This window comes from Gadus morhua, chromosome 1, assembly GCF_902167405.1.
Source record: "Gadus morhua chromosome 1, gadMor3.0, whole genome shotgun sequence".
In the NCBI taxonomy this organism is placed as follows: Eukaryota; Metazoa; Chordata; class Actinopteri; order Gadiformes; family Gadidae; genus Gadus; species Gadus morhua.
In genome coordinates, this window is record NC_044048.1 from 24,440,232 (window position 1) to 24,459,600 (window position 19,369).

The 19,369-nt window shown below is 41.9% G+C and overlaps 1 protein-coding gene and 1 pseudogene across 2 annotated transcripts; both read left to right on the forward strand.

The window, feature by feature from the left end:
• The first annotated feature begins 202 nt into the window (after positions 1-202).
• Positions 203-3,375, forward strand: mad2l2 (mitotic arrest deficient 2 like 2). Of its 2 annotated transcripts, none has more exons than XM_030364193.1 (8): positions 203-292; positions 656-774; positions 892-963; positions 1,041-1,141; positions 1,427-1,521; positions 1,665-1,738; positions 2,712-2,804; positions 2,963-3,375. In XM_030364193.1, exons 1-8 carry the CDS (start codon positions 274-276, stop codon positions 2,999-3,001), a joined length of 612 nt encoding a protein of 203 aa, XP_030220053.1. In that variant the 5' UTR covers positions 203-273; the 3' UTR covers positions 3,002-3,375. The 2 variants fall into 2 exon arrangements, with proteins under 2 accessions (XP_030220053.1, XP_030220045.1); XM_030364185.1 differs by having other exon boundaries at positions 244-557.
• A 4,340-nt stretch (positions 3,376-7,715) lies between these two features.
• Positions 7,716-17,866, forward strand: LOC115546851 (myosin heavy chain, fast skeletal muscle-like; annotated as a pseudogene).
• The last annotated feature ends 1,503 nt before the right edge of the window (positions 17,867-19,369 follow it).

Consider the following 19,369-nt stretch of genomic DNA (forward strand, 5'->3'; position numbering starts at 1 on the left):
ATTATTATTATTATTATTATAGTATATGACAGATGTCATTTGTAATTGTAAGAGTTTGACTTTTTTTAGTTGCAAAGATTCCATTGTAATGTAAAGACATTTGTAATGATAATTATTTGTAATCGACGTTTCATGTTAAATATTTCGCTACTAATACTAAATTTCACCATGAAAATAAAAAGGTATTTATATATATATTCATTAACTACCTCCTGCAAATTCTATCGTCTTTCGATCGCGCCGTTACAACGTCATCATTAATGGACGGCAACAATGGAAAATAAACAAAGAAGTAAATATGGCATGGCTAAATTATAAGAACGTTAATTTAAACCATTAACAAGATTGTACTAGTGCTATTTAATGCTAACACGATACGATTCCCTGTGGTTTAAAATGTGTAAAACGTTTGCTGTGCCATTCCACCTCTAAATATAACAAACTATTAAAAATGTCATCGCTATCGAGCATATAAACTATCGTTTTCGCTTTTAACCATTCAACCTGGGAACTGAAAATGACAACACTAACCAGACAGGACCTTAACTTTGGACAAGGCAAGAGACCCTCATTCGGTAGATTGCATGTTTTTCGCAGTCCTTCGACCTCCGACAAGTGTTTGACTCTAACGCCAGTATAATGTACTCTTCCACAGTGGTGGCCGACATTCTGTGTGAGTTCCTAGAGGTAGCCATTCATCTCATATTATATGTTCGGGAGGTGTACCCCTCTGGGATTTTCCAGAAGAAAAAGAAATACAACGTGCCTGTACAGGTAAATTCAATGGACCACCTGCTTGCAATCTTGGGCTTTTTTTTTAGGTGTTGGGAGTGGACACAGTTCAACTTAATTGGCGCATTCATGATGTTGCTTTCCTGGTTTATATCGTAGATGTCATGCCATCCAGAACTGAACCAGTATATCCAAGATACACTCCAATGTGTGAAGCCGCTCATCGAAAAGGTGAGGATTGGATGCGAGTACAGTGAAAGAGGTGGGTTTGAACAACGTGCTTTGAATGACCTTTCCGTTATTTTCAGAATGATGCTGAGAAGGTAGCGGTGGTCATCATGGACAAGGAGCACCACCCGGTCGAGAGATTTGTCTTTGAAATCTCTCAGCCCCCCCTGCTGAGTATAAGGTATGTCTGTTCAACAGGATTATTAGCACAGCACAAGTTAACAACTTAATGCTGTCTTACTCTGGTTAAAAATACCACAATGTAAAATGTTCTCGGACTTCAAGTTTATATCCAGTGCAAAAAATGGCAGTCGTGAAAGAAATGTATTTGTTTATAAGCCAGCAATGTGTATTACAATTATAATGTTCGGCTGTTGTACTTTGTCGATTATGCTGACACTGACAATCAGAGTGATGTGCTGGTGTTGACATGCACATTAAATGTGTGTTTGTTTGTGTGTTGCAGCTCGGACACACTGCTGTCCCATGTTGAGCAGCTGCTGCGAGCGTTCATTCTGAAGATCAGCGTGTGTGATGCGGTTCTCAACAGCAATCCCCCAGGTAAGCAGCATTACATTATCATTATCATATCACTGTAGCCTCTGGTGTTTATTCACCGGGCCACAACGGGACTATAGTCTCTCGGACAGTAGGTTGGCTGGTTGTTAAAATGCTTAACAGTGCTCCACTCCTACCTGTCCCAGGCTGTTCGTTCACAGTACTGGTCCACACCAGAGAAGCTGCCACGCGCAACATGGAGAAGGTGCAGGTCATCAAGGTGAGGCCAGTGTCCCTCATGCTGTTGTGGAGGTCAACGCTGTGCATTTATGTTAGTGTTGGACTTATATGCGGCCAAGATTTACAAATGTTTTGAACATCACTTGTTTATGTTTGGTCTTTGGTTCATTGTTCCTTAAAGGGGACCTATTATGCTTTTTCGACTTTTATGACCTTTAAACGTTGTTATAATGATTGATAGTCATGTTTAACCATACTGAAGGGTCAAATAATGACGTACATGCATTTCGACGTATTCCTTGCTGACAGTCTGGGGTGGATGTGAAGAGCGCTAAACACTCGGGACAAAGCTTGCGATTCACTTGTTCACATTTCCGGGAAATCATCTACCTAGAGGCACTCCTGCCGCTCCCCCATTTGCCTGGTCAAATCTGCCCACGCGCGCGCTTCAAGGAAGGTAACCAATCACAACAGAGTTGGGTTGGCAGGAGGGGGGCGAGGGGGCGGAGAAGGACGAAACCGAGCGTTGACAGAGAATGCTGAAAGCGCCCAGATGAGAGGAAGAGTTTCCCGAAAATCGACATCGTTTTTTGTGCTGTGATTCGTGTCAGGTTGCGCTATAGGATTCATTAATAAGAAATTAAGACCAGAAAAGTAGTATAATAGGTCCTCTTTAAATAGCATTGTGACCTGAAGACACGCCTGCTCTCCAATGTACCCTCTGGATATCCTTCTGTTGACCTTTTATTATTTATTACAATATTTCAACTTTATGGTCAGCCGCACAATATTGAAAATATCCCATGGTGTTATCTCATCGTAAAGACACAATTTCGCCGAGGCGCATAAATGCTAGAGTTGTTAGACTACTTTAGAGCAAGACACCACAAACACCACGCACACACCATTTGGACCCTACTCTAGCTAGCTGCCAGAGTCCCCCTAACCATCCAGACCATGTATCTCTAGAATGTATTGAGTATTGAGGGGCTGGATGTCTTGGCTCTCCTCAGGACTTCCCATGGATCGTGGCTGATGAGCAGGAAGTCCACATGCCGGAGCCCAGACTCATCCCACTGAAGACCATGACGTCAGAGATTGTAAAAGTAAACCCAAATTCAGTCATTAAAGATTCAACCCATCCAATCAGTTTTTTATGTTCTTTTTTCTATACTCTTTTCCCAGTGCTAAAATCAATGACAATATTGTATGTTTTATTACGATCTCACATCAAGTTGACTGCTCATATTGTATTTTGTTTCAGATGCAGCTTTACGTAGAGGAGAGAGCCCAGAAAACATAGTGGATTTCTCCTAAGCATACACCCGCAAAATCGATCTTATTTCTCTCCGAGACAGAGAGAGATTCCATAAAGACCTATCTGCTTTGTGGTTTTCAATGAAGCTCCCACATGAATGTATTCCAGTTGTTTTGTAAATATTGAATATGAATTGATTAACTGTTAACGTTTTCGTGATGTTAATTCCATGTTGATATTCCTGTCATGATTAAAGAAAGTGCAAGCACCTTTATGCTTTTTTCCTTATTCTATTGTTTGACCTCCTTTCACACGGAGGTCATTATAAACAGTGACCCCTCTTTCAGCTAACGCTGGCAAAGGAGTTGGACATTCCTTGTGAATATTCCAATAAAACTAAATTAATCCGAGCAGCAAAACGGCCTCCTTTAATGTGTCCTAAACATAAACTACATCAGAAACATAAACTACATTTAGTCACCAGAACCCAAACCGCATTACGACATTGGTATGTGGTGTGGGGCTACTGTGGACCAATCCTGTTTATAAATGTTTTGTATAAAATAAGGTACCCTACATAGGCTATAGGCCTTGACATTAAGGGAGAATGGCGGGACGGTTGGATACGTGCTGCTGTAAACGGCATTTACAGTCTCTCCCACAGGCTCGTTACAATCTTAAAGAGTTCTTAAAGAGAATCTCAATGTACAAGGACACATTTCTATAATACAACTACATGTTGTAGCCTATATTAAGCTAAGCTTTTAAGTGAAACTATGTATGCTTGTATCAGCCCCAACTCATTATGATATTCCCTCAGGCCCAAGCAGCTAGATTCTGTGGCTGTCCTCCCAGTCATGCGGATTTTGGACAAGGGCATGTTGGCAGCACCTTTCTGGACTGACCATAACACAGCACAGCCACCACCAGGGAATCTGGCAACCTGGACAATGGGCGGTTCAAGATGGAAATAAAACATGATTGTGCATTTACTATGGCAGGACCAGCATTGGTCTAATTAGCATTAATTAGAAAAATGTTTCCAACCACAGCACACACCATTGCCAAAGAGAAAATATTACTCAATAGGATTGTTTCTTTGGAACCTGAAAAAAAACACTTTGACTTGCAAAAAACAATTCAAATGTAGATAATACATCTTACAAAATAGATTTCCTGATTTTGAAAAAAAGGTGTTCATCTGAGCGGGTCCAGGGGAATTTCTTCATGCTGAATTTTAATATCACTGCATAATCGGGCAGTCACAAAGTACGCCACCTCATGGTCACCCAACATGTCACTGCTACTCAAGCATTTAATGGTAGAATTGTTTCCAATGACTTGGGGTGTCTGCAGGACCCTAAAGATACTACCTTCAAATCAAATTCTTTCCACAGCAGTCTCCATACCGCTCCTGTGACATCTCGAACATATGTCATCGTCCACTGTTTTATTCAGCTCCTGTTCCCATTGTCCTTGGATGTGTAAGGTGTTGTCTTACATCTCCAGCATTGGCTTTTTGTAAACATGCGATATTCACTTTTTTGTTTATGCAGGAATGGGTTTTTATATTGGTTATATTGGTCTGTATTTTTTTTGTGATATAGTGTCTTCTTTGTAGATATCTATACAACTCACTCAAAGGTATGGTAAAATTGTTTTTGAGTTCCGAAAAATATAGATATATTCCCCTCAAACTGTTTATTGTGTTCACCCTCTCCCGGCCCATGTTTTTAAGCATTATCACACATGGATGGGCCCCTTAAGTAACCATTTGGACCAAAGTCCTGACCCTCATTGCGAGTTTGATCCATACATTCTTCATTAAAGTTTTCTTTCGAGACTGTTGTCTACGAAATGGAAGAGTGGATAATGATATTCCTGGTAAGGAGTCAAAGATCGGTAGAAACCTATCTAGTCTCCAAATCCTTGACAACCCAGGCCACCGCACTGCTCTGAGAAGTATTGCCCGATAGGAAGGTTGTTACCTCCACGACCTATAGGTTAACAGACTTAATAACTAATGAACATTTTAAATTGATCAAGGCACCTCATCACTTCACATTTGGTACTTATGTGAAGTTAATAATGTCATCGTAGACGATGACATTATTAACTTATTAACTGTAAGGACTTACAGGCCTGTCTAGGCCACCTTAGCTTCTCCTAAGGTCGCTGGGAATGGGGGCTGGGGTGCTATTACGTCTGTTGCAATCTGCAACCTCCCCACTAAATCCTTCACACCACACCTTTAAGTATCAAATTATTTATCTGGGTTCAAATGTAAGCAGCTCTACTCGTGTGGATGAGGAGGATGCCTTCATACTGCTGCTAACGCTGTAGCTTACGGACATGCCGTTATGATTTACCACCAACAATTATTTGGGCTTGATGTGTCTCAACTTGTCAGTGAGATCTGCAGTTTTTCTCACACATAAGCAACACAAAAAGAAGTACAGAAGTCGTTAAAGATCATTTATTTGCACGATAAGGGCACAATGAAAATTATTTTCGGATTTGTTTTGTAGGGAGAAACAATGAGTCCACTTCAAATGTACTGGAGTAAAATAAAAAATAAAATAAATATAGTGATAAAACAATGAAAGTGAACAGAAATTAAAAAAAAAAAGTGAAGTACAGAAAATCTAACAAATTACTTAAGTACTGTATCAATGGATATTTACCTTGTTATCTGACATGTTCTCAGTGCATTCTCTTTATGGCATGGCAAACAAAAGCAATACACCAAATTGTACCAACTGTCTGAACCCTTACAGTATAATAAGCTGTGGGGCTGACGGGGCAGTGGGGGAGAACACACGTGGAGAAAAAATAAAAGGCTCAACCTTGAATTGGGGCCAGCAGATAAAAATAGGCAGGGTTTTGTAGAAGCATTTGTTTCCACAATCCTCTGTTCGCTCTGTCCTGATCCAACACATGTCAGCAACATTCAATCATATAAGATTGATCGGCTGATGTGGATATTATAATAGGTATCTCCAGGTCAATAAAAAAAAAAAACAATAATGTTTAGCATTAATAATTGTTGAACAGGGACAGTTATAAACCATTGAATAGTCCCCTCCCACCACAAATTTTGCTATTGCAGGTATTCAGAAGTAAATACATGTAAGGATTAAAATAGAAGGCAATGTGGAATGTCTTGTGTGGAATATTATTATAAGCATATAAGTATAGTAGCATAAGTATAAGTATACTATTATATATAAGTATAAATTATATATTGTATGCATGTATTCATCACCTCTGTTTGTCTTATTTATTTGTGTTACAACAATAGGCTACTTTTGACCTTGATTTCAAAGACATTGTTCAGAAGATCAACGGATAATGAAAGAACATTGAGTGATGGAACAGACTCAGACAACTTATAAATATATGCTTTACCCAAGACTCAAGTCCTGATTGGATCTTATACTCCGGTATGAAGTCATAAAAGTTTGTAAGCTCTTTGCATGCCATAAGCAAGCCTAAAGGACATTGCCAGTTATGGATACAATGCTGCAAATCCATTAATAAACTCGGCTATCATTTATTAATAGAGTTTGATTGAGAAGAATCAAATGAAAAGCTCTTAATAGTATCAACAGGTGGGACAGTTTTATCTTTTCCATCCAGAAGTTAATAATTTATTTTGCCCTAAAATTATTTTGGGTCAGACCAAGGCTGACATTCACAATACAAAATGAAATGTACTACATTTTAAAAACGTTAAACTTTTTCAATTAAGCAATAGTCTCTTTTCAATATTCAACCTCCATGTGACCTACACTCACCCTACCTCTCGAAGCATCCCAAGGATAAGTGCCACTCAAATGCCAAATGCATATTCAAATGTAACTGAGCCCATTGAAGACATGGCCTTATTGGGATTGTGCCACGCTGCAGAATCTCAACTATAAAAGACATCTTCAGAGGAGATGAGGAGATGCAGGGAAGACTTGGAGGCTACATCTTAGGGTAAGTCCAGCGCTGGCTGCAGCTGCCGGGGGAGTGGAAAGTAGGGTCATTTTAAAATGCTTTCGGCCTCTTGCCACATATGTGGCTCTGTGATGATGTTAACGCTGATGCTTTAGGGATTTATTGTAGTATTACATGAATTACATGTTCACGAGGACTTAATGACTTGCTGGACTCGCTTTTGAAGTGCTGTAAATGTTGACGCGTAAAGCTGAGTTATGGAAATTTATTACAGATTTATGACTACTACTTCTACTATATTAGTAGAAGTAGTAGTCGTAGAAGGAGTACTAGTAGTCGTAGTAGTAATAGTAATAGTAGTAGTAGAACTACTACTACTGCTACTACTATTACTACTGCACCTGCTATTAATATTACTACTACTACTACTACTATTACTACTACTCCTTCTTCTACTACTACTTCTTCTACTATGACTACTACTTAATATAGTACTTCTGATACTACTCCTACTACTACTACTGATAATACAATTACTACTTTAACTACTACTGATAATAATCAAAAGATAAATATTTGATTCTGCAACATTATCTTATTCAAAAAGAGAGATGCTTATAATAGGCCTTATTTACTAAGAATAAAATCCTTAAATTATAATGATGCTAGAAATGCAATGCTAATTTAATGTAAAACTACATGAAATGCTATTCACAAGTTGATGTAAAACTAAATGAAAGGAACTTGTTAGTGCAAAACTTAAGATCAACATTATATATTTATATCATTAATATATAACATGAATATTCTTCAACAGGATCTCATCTTTAACATTTCCTCTGTGACTGGCTAGGAACAGGTGATCTTTTATAAGATTTATTTTATATTAAAGAAATTTCAGATTTTAAGCTGTGATGTCACAGGTTATAATGTAAAATAATACATGGTTGTAATTCAACATGGAGGACTAACTCAGTATCTCCTTCCAGTAAGCAGCCGCCATGAGCACGGACGCGGAGATGGCCGTTTACGGCAAGGCCGCCATATACCTTCGTAAGCCAGAGAGGGAGAGGATCGAGGCCCAGAGCAAGCCCTTTGACGCCAAGTCCGCCGGTTACGTGGCTGACGTGAAGGAAATGTACATCAAGTGTACCATAATCAAGAAGGAAGGGGGCAAGATCACAGTGAAACTGAATGAAGGCGCCGAGGTACACTGCAGTTCATATAATTGATTTCGGTGTGACCATTTCAAAGTTTAAAATGACTCTTCCCCACCTTATTTTAGGAGAGGACAGTCAAGGAGGATGATGTCACACAGATGAATCCTCCCAAGTATGACAAGATTGAGGACATGGCCATGATGACCTATCTCAATGAAGCCTCTGTGTTGTATAACCTCAAAGAGCGTTATGCAGCATGGATGATCTACGTAAGATAGCCTGCCTGCTCAGTAAAATACAGCATACTCATAAGAAGTACTGACAGAAGCGTTTAGGTGTTCATAGCATGTTCTTCCCTTCAGACCTACTCTGGGCTGTTCTGCGCCACTGTAAACCCCTACAAGTGGCTCCCAGTGTACGACTCAGGTGTCGTAGCTGCCTACAGAGGAAAGAAGCGTATGGAGGCTCCACCCCACATCTTCTCTGTCTCTGACAATGCCTACCAGTTCATGGCTACCGGTATGTCTAACTTCGCAACGATAATACAAATCAATACACTGTCCTACAGATCTCCATGTCTAACCTGTAATACTTTCCATTTACAGATAGAGAGAATCAGTCTGTCTTGATCACGTAAGTTCTGCTTTGGTTCAACCCGGTGTATTTAAAAGATACAGTTGAGTACTTTCTATTAATTACATGTTTCTATACCCAGTGGAGAATCCGGTGCTGGAAAGACTGTGAACACCAAGCGTGTCATCCAGTACTTTGCCACTATCTCAGTTAGTGGTGGTGGAGAGAAGAAGAAGGAGAGCAAAATGGGGGTACGAAATCACTGGTTCACTGGAGAATAGTTCACTCTGGACTCGTTGCACTGCTCCTCTCATTCTCTCTCACCATGTGAAACTACAGGGATCTCTAGAGGACCAGATCATCGCTGCCAACCCCCTGCTGGAGGCCTACGGTAATGCCAAGACCGTGAGGAATGACAACTCCTCTCGCTTTGTAAGTATGGAGCACTTCAGCCTGTACATCTTCAGGCCCTTGATCAATCATTAGGAAGGAGTTTAACCAAAGTTTATCCAAAACAGGGTAAATTCATCAGGATCCATTTCAATACTAGTGGCAAACTGGCTAGTGCTGATATTGAGACATGTAAGTATCCGTTTCAGACGGTGAATACATTTCAACACCTGGATGAATCATTTTTCATTAATGACGTATTCTTATAGATCTGCTGGAGAAGTCTAGAGTGACATTCCAGCTGCCAGATGAGAGAGGCTACCACATCTTCTACCAGATGATGACCAACCACAAGCCTGAGATCATTGGTGAGATGAATGATCATGAGCCTTGTAACACAATCCTTACCCTGCAAGAGAGCCTATAGCAGTGAACAAGCCTCTTATTGGTTCTCAATCTCCGGAACTGTCCATTGTAAAGCAAGATGTATTACATGATAAATCAACTACATACTACATGCTACATTTAACTATGGAGTCCTGTTTTAATCTCCAGAGATGACGCTCATCACCAGCAACCCCTACGACTTCCCCATGTGCAGTCAGGGTCAGATCACTGTGGCTAGTATCGATGACAAAGAGGAGCTGGATGCTACTGATGTGAGCTTGACTTCCACTGCATTTACTTCTCTCTCCGTACATGCTTTAGTAGGTACTCTAAAACCCATTCATGACTAAAATGAAAAATGTTTTCTTTTAAATACAGGCTGCTATCGACATTCTGGGCTTCAGTAATGACGAGAAGATGGCCATCTACAGGTTCACTGGTGCAGTGCTTCACCACGGTAACCTGAAGTTCAAGCAGAAGCAGCGTGAGGAGCAGGCTGAGCCAGACGGCAATGAGGGCGAGTACCTTTCCTCTTAAATAGTGCTGGACTTTGGGTTGATTTGGAGTAAAATATTGTACATAATTGTAAAGGTTGTATGAGATGGGACTGTAGGATGTAAACTGTGATGTAAATATAGTCCATGTTGCTTTCACAGAGGCTGACAAAATTGGCTACCTGCTGGGCCTGAACTCAGCTGATATGCTGAAGGCTCTCTGCTACCCCAGAGTGAAGGTCGGCAACGAGTACGTCACCAAGGGTCAGACTGTACCTCAGGTAACCAAGATAACAAGGCTTGATTCATCGAAAAGATATAAAGAATTTGTATAGATTTCATATTGACTGCATTGTCAAGTCTGATTCCGTTAGATCACCTTCATCAGGAAATCCAAGCTCAGGTCATTCAATTTTGTTTGTATAAATCAATTTATTTCTGTAGCCCTTAATCACAGTCACAGTCTCAAAGGGCTTAACAGGCCATTTATTTATGACACTCCCCCTAACCCTTACCCCCCATGCAGCAAGAAAAAACGTCCAGGGATGTTTTTAGGGGTGCAATTGGTGACATAATCTGCAAACATTGTAATACAAGCAAATATTTTAAATCATTAAATTAAGAAAACGTTTTTAGCCCATGTAAAAATGTCCTGTATTTCGAAAGGTCAACAACTCAGTGAGTGCCCTGGCCAAGTCTACCTATGAGAAGATGTTCTTGTGGATGGTCATCCGCATCAACGAGATGCTGGACACCAAGCAACCCAGACAGTATTTCATTGGAGTGCTGGATATCGCTGGTTTTGAGATCTTTAATGTGAGCTGATCATTAACTATTTTTTAATTGAAACATTTCTGGATTTCAACATCTCATTTATATTACATTAAAACTCTTTCCAACTAATAGTTCAACAGCATGGAGCAGCTGTGCATCAACTTCACCAATGAGAAACTGCAACAGTTCTTCAACCACCACATGTTCGTCTTGGAGCAAGAGGAGTACAAGAAGGAGGGTATCATCTGGGAGTTCATTGACTTTGGCATGGACTTGGCTGCCTGCATTGAGCTTATTGAGAAGGTACACAATGATATTCTGAGATAATACCACCAAACATGGTGTGTTCCAAACACACCTCACCATAACACTTGGTGTGTTTTTCTTCTACTCAGCCAATGGGCATCTTCTCCATCCTTGAAGAGGAGTGCATGTTCCCAAAGGCCTCAGATGTGACCTTCAAGGCCAAGCTGTACGACCAGCATCTTGGCAAAACCAAAGCATTTGAGAAGCCCAAGCCTGCCAAAGGCAAGGCTGAGGCCCACTTCTCCCTGGTGCACTACGCTGGAACAGTGGACTACAACGTCACTGGCTGGCTGGACAAGAACAAGGACCCCCTGAACGACTCTGTGGTTCAACTCTACCAGAAGTCTTCAATTAAACTGCTGCCGGTCCTGTATCCCCCCGTAATAGAAGGTACAAAAGTGGAATATGGAGTAGGATTTTATTCTCAAGTATTATGCACAGGAACCTTTTAAAACTAATCACACGAAAATCTTTATTTTTAATTACAGAAACTGGAGGTGCTAAGAAGGGAGCAAAGAAGAAGGGTGGTTCCATGCAAACTGTGTCTTCCCAGTTCAGGGTAACATTTTAGTTTTTCAACCAGATCCAATGCCATTTCATGAAGATATCAATGATGTAAATTATAGTCATTGTCATTATGTTTTTGCACCCAACTTCTTGTATCTACAGGAGAATCTTGGCAAGCTGATGACCAACTTGAGGAGCACCCATCCTCACTTTGTGCGTTGCCTGATTCCAAATGAGTCAAAGACTCCAGGTACAATTACACCAGTACTAGTGTCTGCATCAATTGATTTGTAATGACGCTTATTGGTAATGAATCAATCAACAATATTATTAATGATGGGAAAATACCTTCGAACAGGTCTTATGGAGAACTTCCTGGTTATCCACCAGCTGAGGTGTAACGGTGTACTGGAGGGTATCAGAATCTGCAGAAAGGGCTTCCCCAGCAGAATCCTCTATGCTGACTTCAAGCAGAGGTAACCATTAATGAACCATCATACGCTACTATGGGCTTGGAAAATCCACATTGTGAGAATATGATAACAAACATCACCATGGCCCCTCTCATCTAAGGTACAAAGTACTGAATGCCAGCGTCATCCCTGAGGGACAGTTTATTGACAACAAGAAGGCTTCTGAGAAGCTGCTTGGCTCAATTGACGTGAACCATGATGAATACAAATTTGGCCACACCAAGGTAACCACCAAACACTCTTCTGTATTCGATATATTGAGGAGATTTCAGGCAAAACCAGAATGAATGACCATTTGCCATCTCCTTCCAAGGTGTTTTTCAAGGCTGGTCTGCTCGGTCTCCTTGAGGAGATGCGAGATGAGAAGCTGGCCATCCTGGTCGGATTGACTCAGGCTCTCTCCCGGGGATTCCTTATGAGGACCGAGTTTAAGAAGATGATGGAGAGGAGGCAAGTTGAAGATTCTACATAATCCATAATACTACAGATATTCTTTAAACAATGAATGATAGTGTGATTAAAAAAAAAAATGTTTTTTTTTTTTAACCATAGGGAAGCCGTCTTCACTATTCAGTACAACATCCGCTCATTCATGAACGTCAAAACCTGGCCGTGGATGAAGGTGTACTACAAGATTAAGCCTCTTCTGAAGAGTGCTGAGACTGAGAAGGAGCTTTCCCAGATGAAGGAGAACTACGGTAAGATGAAGACAGACCTGGCCACTGCCCTGGGAAAGAAGAAGGAACTGGAGGAGAAGATGGTCTCCCTTCTGCAAGAGAAAAATGATCTGCAGCTGCAAGTGGCATCTGTACGTGTGATACCTGTTGATATGTTTACCACAAAATGATTGGTAGAATCCATGGAAATGTTCATGAATTTGTTTTGTATTGTGAAACAGGAAGGAGATAACCTGTCAGATGCTGAGGAAAGATGTGAGGGACTTATCAAGAACAAGATCCAGATGGAGGCCAAACTAAAGGAGACCTGTGAGAGACTGGAGGACGAGGAGGAGATGAATGCTGAGCTGACTGCCAAGAAGAGGAAGCTAGAGGATGAATGCTCTGAGCTCAAGAAGGACATTGATGACCTGGAGCTTACCTTGGCCAAAGTGGAGAAGGAGAAACACGCCACTGAGAACAAGGTTTGTAAAGATGGAATCCATCTGAGGATGGAGATTTTGAACCATTGTATGCCAACACCTTCTATTCTGTATATTAGGTGAAGAACCTGACTGAGGAGATGGCCTCTATGGACGAGAATGTTGCCAAGCTGTCAAAGGAGAAGAAAGCCCTCCAAGAGGCCCACCAGCAGACCCTTGATGACCTGCAGGCAGAGGAAGACAAAGTCAACACTCTGACCAAGGCCAAAACCAAGCTGGAACAGCAAGTGGATGATGTACGTTCATTTGATAAGATACAATTCATATTAATGTATAGAGCCATATACCTTGTATAATAACAAGCAAATGTTGAAATATGAAGCTTGAAGGTTCTCTGGAGCAAGAGAAGAAGCTTCGTATGGACCTTGAGAGAGCCAAGCGAAAGCTTGAGGGTGATCTGAAGCTGGCTCAGGAATCCATCATGGATCTTGAGAATGATAAGCAGCAGTCTGATGAAAAGATCAAGAAGTAAATATACATTTGCAGTGATTCATAATATGGTTCAAAATACTAACAATGCAATTTTGGAACTGGGTTTCATTTTCATCATTCATCAAATCATTTCCCTGTGAATCTCCAAGGAAGGAATTTGAGACCAGCCAACTTCTGAGCAAGATTGAAGATGAGCAGTCCCTTGGCGCTCAGCTTCAGAAGAAGATTAAGGAGCTTCAGGTGAGCCTGTGGTGTTGAGATAATTTCCAATATAATTTAATCACATTTCTAACAAAATGTGTTTTTCTTTATTAATTCCCTCATCCCCATCTCTCATTCCTAGGCCCGCATTGAGGAGCTAGAGGAAGAGATTGAGGCTGAGCGTGCTGCACGTGCCAAGGTTGAGAAGCAGAGAGCTGACCTCTCCAGGGAACTTGAGGAGATCAGTGAGAGGCTTGAGGAGGCCGGGGGAGCCACTTCTGCTCAGATTGAGATGAACAAGAAGCGCGAGGCTGAGTTCCAGAAGCTGCGTCGTGATCTGGAGGAGTCCACCCTGCAGCATGAAGCCACTGCCGCTGCTCTGCGCAAGAAGCAGGCGGACAGTGTCGCAGAGCTGGGAGAGCAGATCGACAACCTCCAGCGCGTCAAACAGAAGCTGGAGAAGGAGAAGAGCGAATTCAAGATGGAGATCGACGACCTCTCCAGCAACATGGAAGCTGTTGCCAAGGCAAAGGTAAAATTTAGTTAATGCATACATTGTAAAACAGAATAAAGTAACCTTGGCGAAATATACTCATCGAAATAAATGCGAATGATCAGGGTAACCTTGAGAAGATGTGCCGTACTCTGGAGGACCAGCTCAGTGAGCTCAAGTCTAAAAATGACGAGAACGTCCGCCAGATGAATGATGCCAGCGCTCAGAGGGCGAGGCTGCTCACTGAGAATGGTGAGTTCATTCACCTTCTACTCTTATGGCTGAATTTGCTGACAGATACGGATTACTTTCTTGATCCAAGATTAATTGATTTAGTTGCACTACATATTCAACATACTTCCATGTGAAAACCTATTCAAATCTTCTCCTAAACAGGTGAGTTTGGTCGTCAGCTTGAGGAGAAAGACGCCCTTGTGACCCAGCTGACCAGAGGCAAGCAGGCCTTCACACAGCAGTTGGAGGAGCTGAAGAGACATGTTGAGGAGGAGGTTAAGGTAGGCCTTTCCAAAGTAATTTCCAATAATTGAAAGATAGACATATTCATTTGTAGTTGTGAAGACATGTGTCCCTAATTGCAGATTTCAAATTCCTCTCTTGTAGGCCAAGAATGCTCTTGCTCATGGTGTGCAATCCGCCCGCCACGACTGTGACCTCCTGAGGGAGCAGTTTGAGGAGGAGCAGGAGGCCAAGGCTGAGCTGCAGCGGGGGATGTCCAAGGCCAACGGCGAGGTGGCTACGTGGAGGAGCAAGTATGAAACTGATGCCATCCAGCGCACTGAGGAGCTGGAGGAGGCCAAGTGAGTCAAATTTACTAGTTTATTGTCGGTTTTTATTTCAAAAACTACAATTCAGTTCCTCAACCATTATTGTTGTTATTATTATGAAAGGAAAAAGCTGGCTCAGCGCCTTCAGGATGCTGAGGAGCAGATTGAGGCTACCAACTCCAAGTGTGCCTCTCTGGAGAAGACCAAGCAGAGACTCTTGGGTGAGGTGGAGGACCTCATGGTCGATGTGGAGAGGGCTAACGGACTGGCTGCCAACCTTGACAAGAAGCAGAGGAACTTTGACAAGGTAATACTGCTCTCTCTTTGGGGTTTTACACTGTCAACAAAGCATCAAGTTAGAGAGCCAGATCTATGATATTATGTATTATGTTATTCAGGTTCTGGCAGAGTGGAAGCAGAAGTATGAGGAGGGACAGGCAGAGCTTGAGGGATCCCTGAAAGAGACTCGTTCTCTCAGCACTGAGCTTTTCAAGATGAAGAACTCCTACGAGGAAACTCTGGATCATCTGGAGACACTGAAGCGCGAGAACAAGAACCTGCAGCGTAAGTTTTCCAATGAACACGACATATCCTTTTCACATTTCAGCAACATGCTGGATATGAACATATAGCACTATGTATATCGTGCTTAAAAATACACATATTCTACCTCCTGCAGAGGAGATCTCTGACATTACCGAACAACTTGGTGAGACTGGTAAGAGTATCCATGAGCTGGAGAAGTCCAAGAAGCAGACGGAGACTGAGAAGGTTGAGATCCAAACAGCCCTTGAGGAAGCTGAGGTGAATAAATCTGAGAAATCTTGTTTTTCTTTACATATATTCCTCTCAAATTTTTAATAAAAATATGCCCAACCCTTAATTTAACAGTCAATACTATATCATTAGGGAACTCTGGAGCATGAAGAGTCCAAGATTCTGCGTGTCCAACTGGAGCTCAACCAGGTCAAGGGTGAGGTTGACAGGAAGATAGCTGAGAAGGATGAGGAGATCGAGCAGATCAAGAGGAACAGCCAGAGGCTTATGGATTCCATGCAGAGTACTCTGGATGCTGAGGTCAGGAGCAGAAATGATGCCCTGAGAATCAAGAAGAAGATGGAGGGAGACCTGAACGAGATGGAGATCCAGCTGAGCCATGCCAACCGCCAGGCTGCTGAGGCCCAGAAGCAGCTGAGGAACGTGCAGGGACAACTCAAGGTACAGTACTCCAGTCCACTGTTAAGACCGATGTTTGTATTCCACCAATCAAAACACTGGTTTAGCATGTGATATTAATCACGATGTCCTCCTGCTGATCATTTCAGGATGCCCAACTGCACCTTGACGATGCCATCAGAGCAGCAGATGACCTGAAGGAGCAAGCTGCCATGGTGGAGCGTAGGAACGGCCTCATGATGGCTGAGCTTGAGGAGCTGAGGGCAGCTCTGGAACAGACAGAGAGAGGCCGCAAAGTGGCTGAGACGGAGCTGGTGGATGCTAGCGAGCGTGTTGGACTGCTGCACTCCCAGGTCAATTCAGATTGGAGAACATATGAGAGAGTCTGATCTAAAAATGAATTGTGATTGGGAATGCATGGATGAACACATAACCAAGCTAAATGTTTTTATTTACATTGTAGAACACAAGCCTTTTGAACACAAAGAAGAAGCTGGAGACTGACCTTGTCCAAGTCCAGGGCGAGGTGGATGACGTTGTTCAGGAAGCCAGGAATGCTGAGGAGAAGGCCAAGAAGGCCATCACTGATGTAGGTCGATCAAAAATCCAAGGCCTTGTGTTTGAAAGATCATTGGTTACTTAAAGATGTTCCTGATTAACAATATGATTACGATCACAGGCTGCCATGATGGCTGAGGAGCTGAAGAAAGAGCAGGATACTAGCTCTCACCTGGAGAGGATGAAGAAGAACCTGGAGGTCACAGTGAAGGACCTGCAGCACCGCCTGGATGAGGCTGAGAACCTGGCCATGAAGGGTGGCAAGAAGCAGCTCCAGAAACTGGAGTCCCGGGTAAAAGAATGTCCCACAGATCTATGTGTGCTTCCAGACCATCAGGAACTGAGTTTAATTGCTTGATTTCCCAAAGGTGCGCGAGCTGGAGACCGAGGTTGAAGCTGAACAGAGACGTGGAGCAGACGCTATTAAGGGTGTCCGCAAGTATGAGAGGAGGGTTAAGGAACTCACATACCAGGTATGCCACAGAAATATTACTCACAGCTTTTATCTTGAAAACATTTATATTGAAAAGATTTGAGTCTCCACCTCTTAAAGTGACCTTCTACACCTTTTTCCTACCCACAAATTTAGACTGAGGAGGACAAGAAGAATGGCTGCAGGCTCCAGGATCTGGTTGACAAGCTGCAGATGAAGGTGAAGGCCTACAAGAGGCAGTCTGAGGAAGCGGTAAGCCAACCCTAACCTATGCTTCATGAATACGGTTGTGACCTGGCTTTCAGTGGATCCCATTGAAACCTAATACAATGTGAACGGCCCAACAGGAGGAGCAGGCCAACTCCTACCTGTCCAAGTGCAGGAAGGTTCAGCATGAGCTGGAGGAGGCTGAGGAACGGGCTGACATCGCTGAGTCTCAGGTCAACAAGCTGAGGGCTAAGAGCCGCGATACTGGCAAGGTAACCTCCCCACCCTCACTGGTACTTCTTCATGACCCAAACATTCACTCTTGAACATCTGTTCATCTAACTTATTGTTTTTTTTCTTTTCACAGGCAAAGGAGGCGGAGTAACACTGCTTATTCAGAAATCACAGTCATAAAATATGACGACGGTTACGAATAATAATAAAAAGCTTGTTCATGATCCTTTTGTGTTCTTTGTCTTTTGTAATCCTTGTAAACGTTTTTGGATAAAGTAAGAGTCACTGTTGATCTACACAGGAATACACTGTCCATACTTCACTTGATACTAAAGAGTATAGATAGAAGAAAGAGTCCTTCAGGTTGAATCGGCACATTGATTCTTTAGCAGAGCTTGTAGAGCTCCAGACATAACGAATACTATGGCTCAGCTGACCAGTAGAAATCCACTATGAAACACAGCAATCAGTCACCAATACAATCCATTGACATACAATACATAACATGATCCTCAACAAAGAGGTGGAAAATTGACCAACCTTAAAACTAACAATGAAGCATAGCTAAATGGAATTGGATAGGAATTTCTCTACCTTGTTGTCGTGGAAATATAAATTGTAATGTTAATATACAATTATATACAAATTACATGAACCCTGTTTAGATAATTACTAGTCAATTGAAAATAATTTCAATTTGCATTTGCATTGCCCCTGTTGCCACGAAGACTGATACTGAAGCTGCCCTCCCCCTTCTGGCCACCATTGTACACTGTATTGTATTGTATTATAGTACTTAACTGTGTAGCAACTGCAGTAGCTGCTATTATTGCTGTAACACAGGGAATTGGTTAGACTAGCGATTGTTGTACTTGCACTTGGTTCTATGAACATCCTTTCTGTACCGACAGGAATATATTGATGCACTTGTTATGACAAATGTACTTATAGTAAGTCGCTTTGGATAAAAGAGTCTGCTAAATGCCCTAAATGTAAATATAAAATGTAAATGTGAATGTGAAGCCAATTAACAGACTTCTGTTCTGTGTCGATTCCTTTAACTGTCTTGCAGACTTGCAGACACGTCCACTTCACCCATAGTGTATTGCAATTCAACTTGGTCTCTCTCTGTCAGGGCCAATCCTGAACTTTCCACGATGGTTACTCCCCCCACCTTTGTCTCCTCTGTAATAACTACCAACAATGTGAAATTTTCCCTATAAGAATCATGTACACCAATTGTCTTGATCATGATCCCATAATCATGCTCTAAAATTCAATCAAATATTTTGCTGGCTGAACCCTTGTTAACCTTTTGATCATCAAATGGCCTCTGGCTGTCCAAACTACTAATGTATTACTGATCAAGGGACCATTCAGTCATCCCTTAATATATTGGGAAAAAACATATACCTATCCCCACAACCCCAATACCAATGCATTACTACAGAAGAAATTGTATCATGAGACACTTGCAAAGATGGGTTTCGCTAGCGACACTAAATCAGACGAGAAACATTGTCTCATTTAGAAAACTTCCAACCAGTCCACCCAGTGGAACGCAGAACCCAGAGTCTCATTGATCAGTGCAGCTGCTTAATAAGTCACTAAGGAGACAAGAACAGCAAAGCGGTGAATAGCACTTGTCATAGAGGAAGAGGTGGGGGAAACAATAAGTAGAGGCATCCACCATAGGTCGACAAAAACAAGCCCATGCAGATGTCAAGAA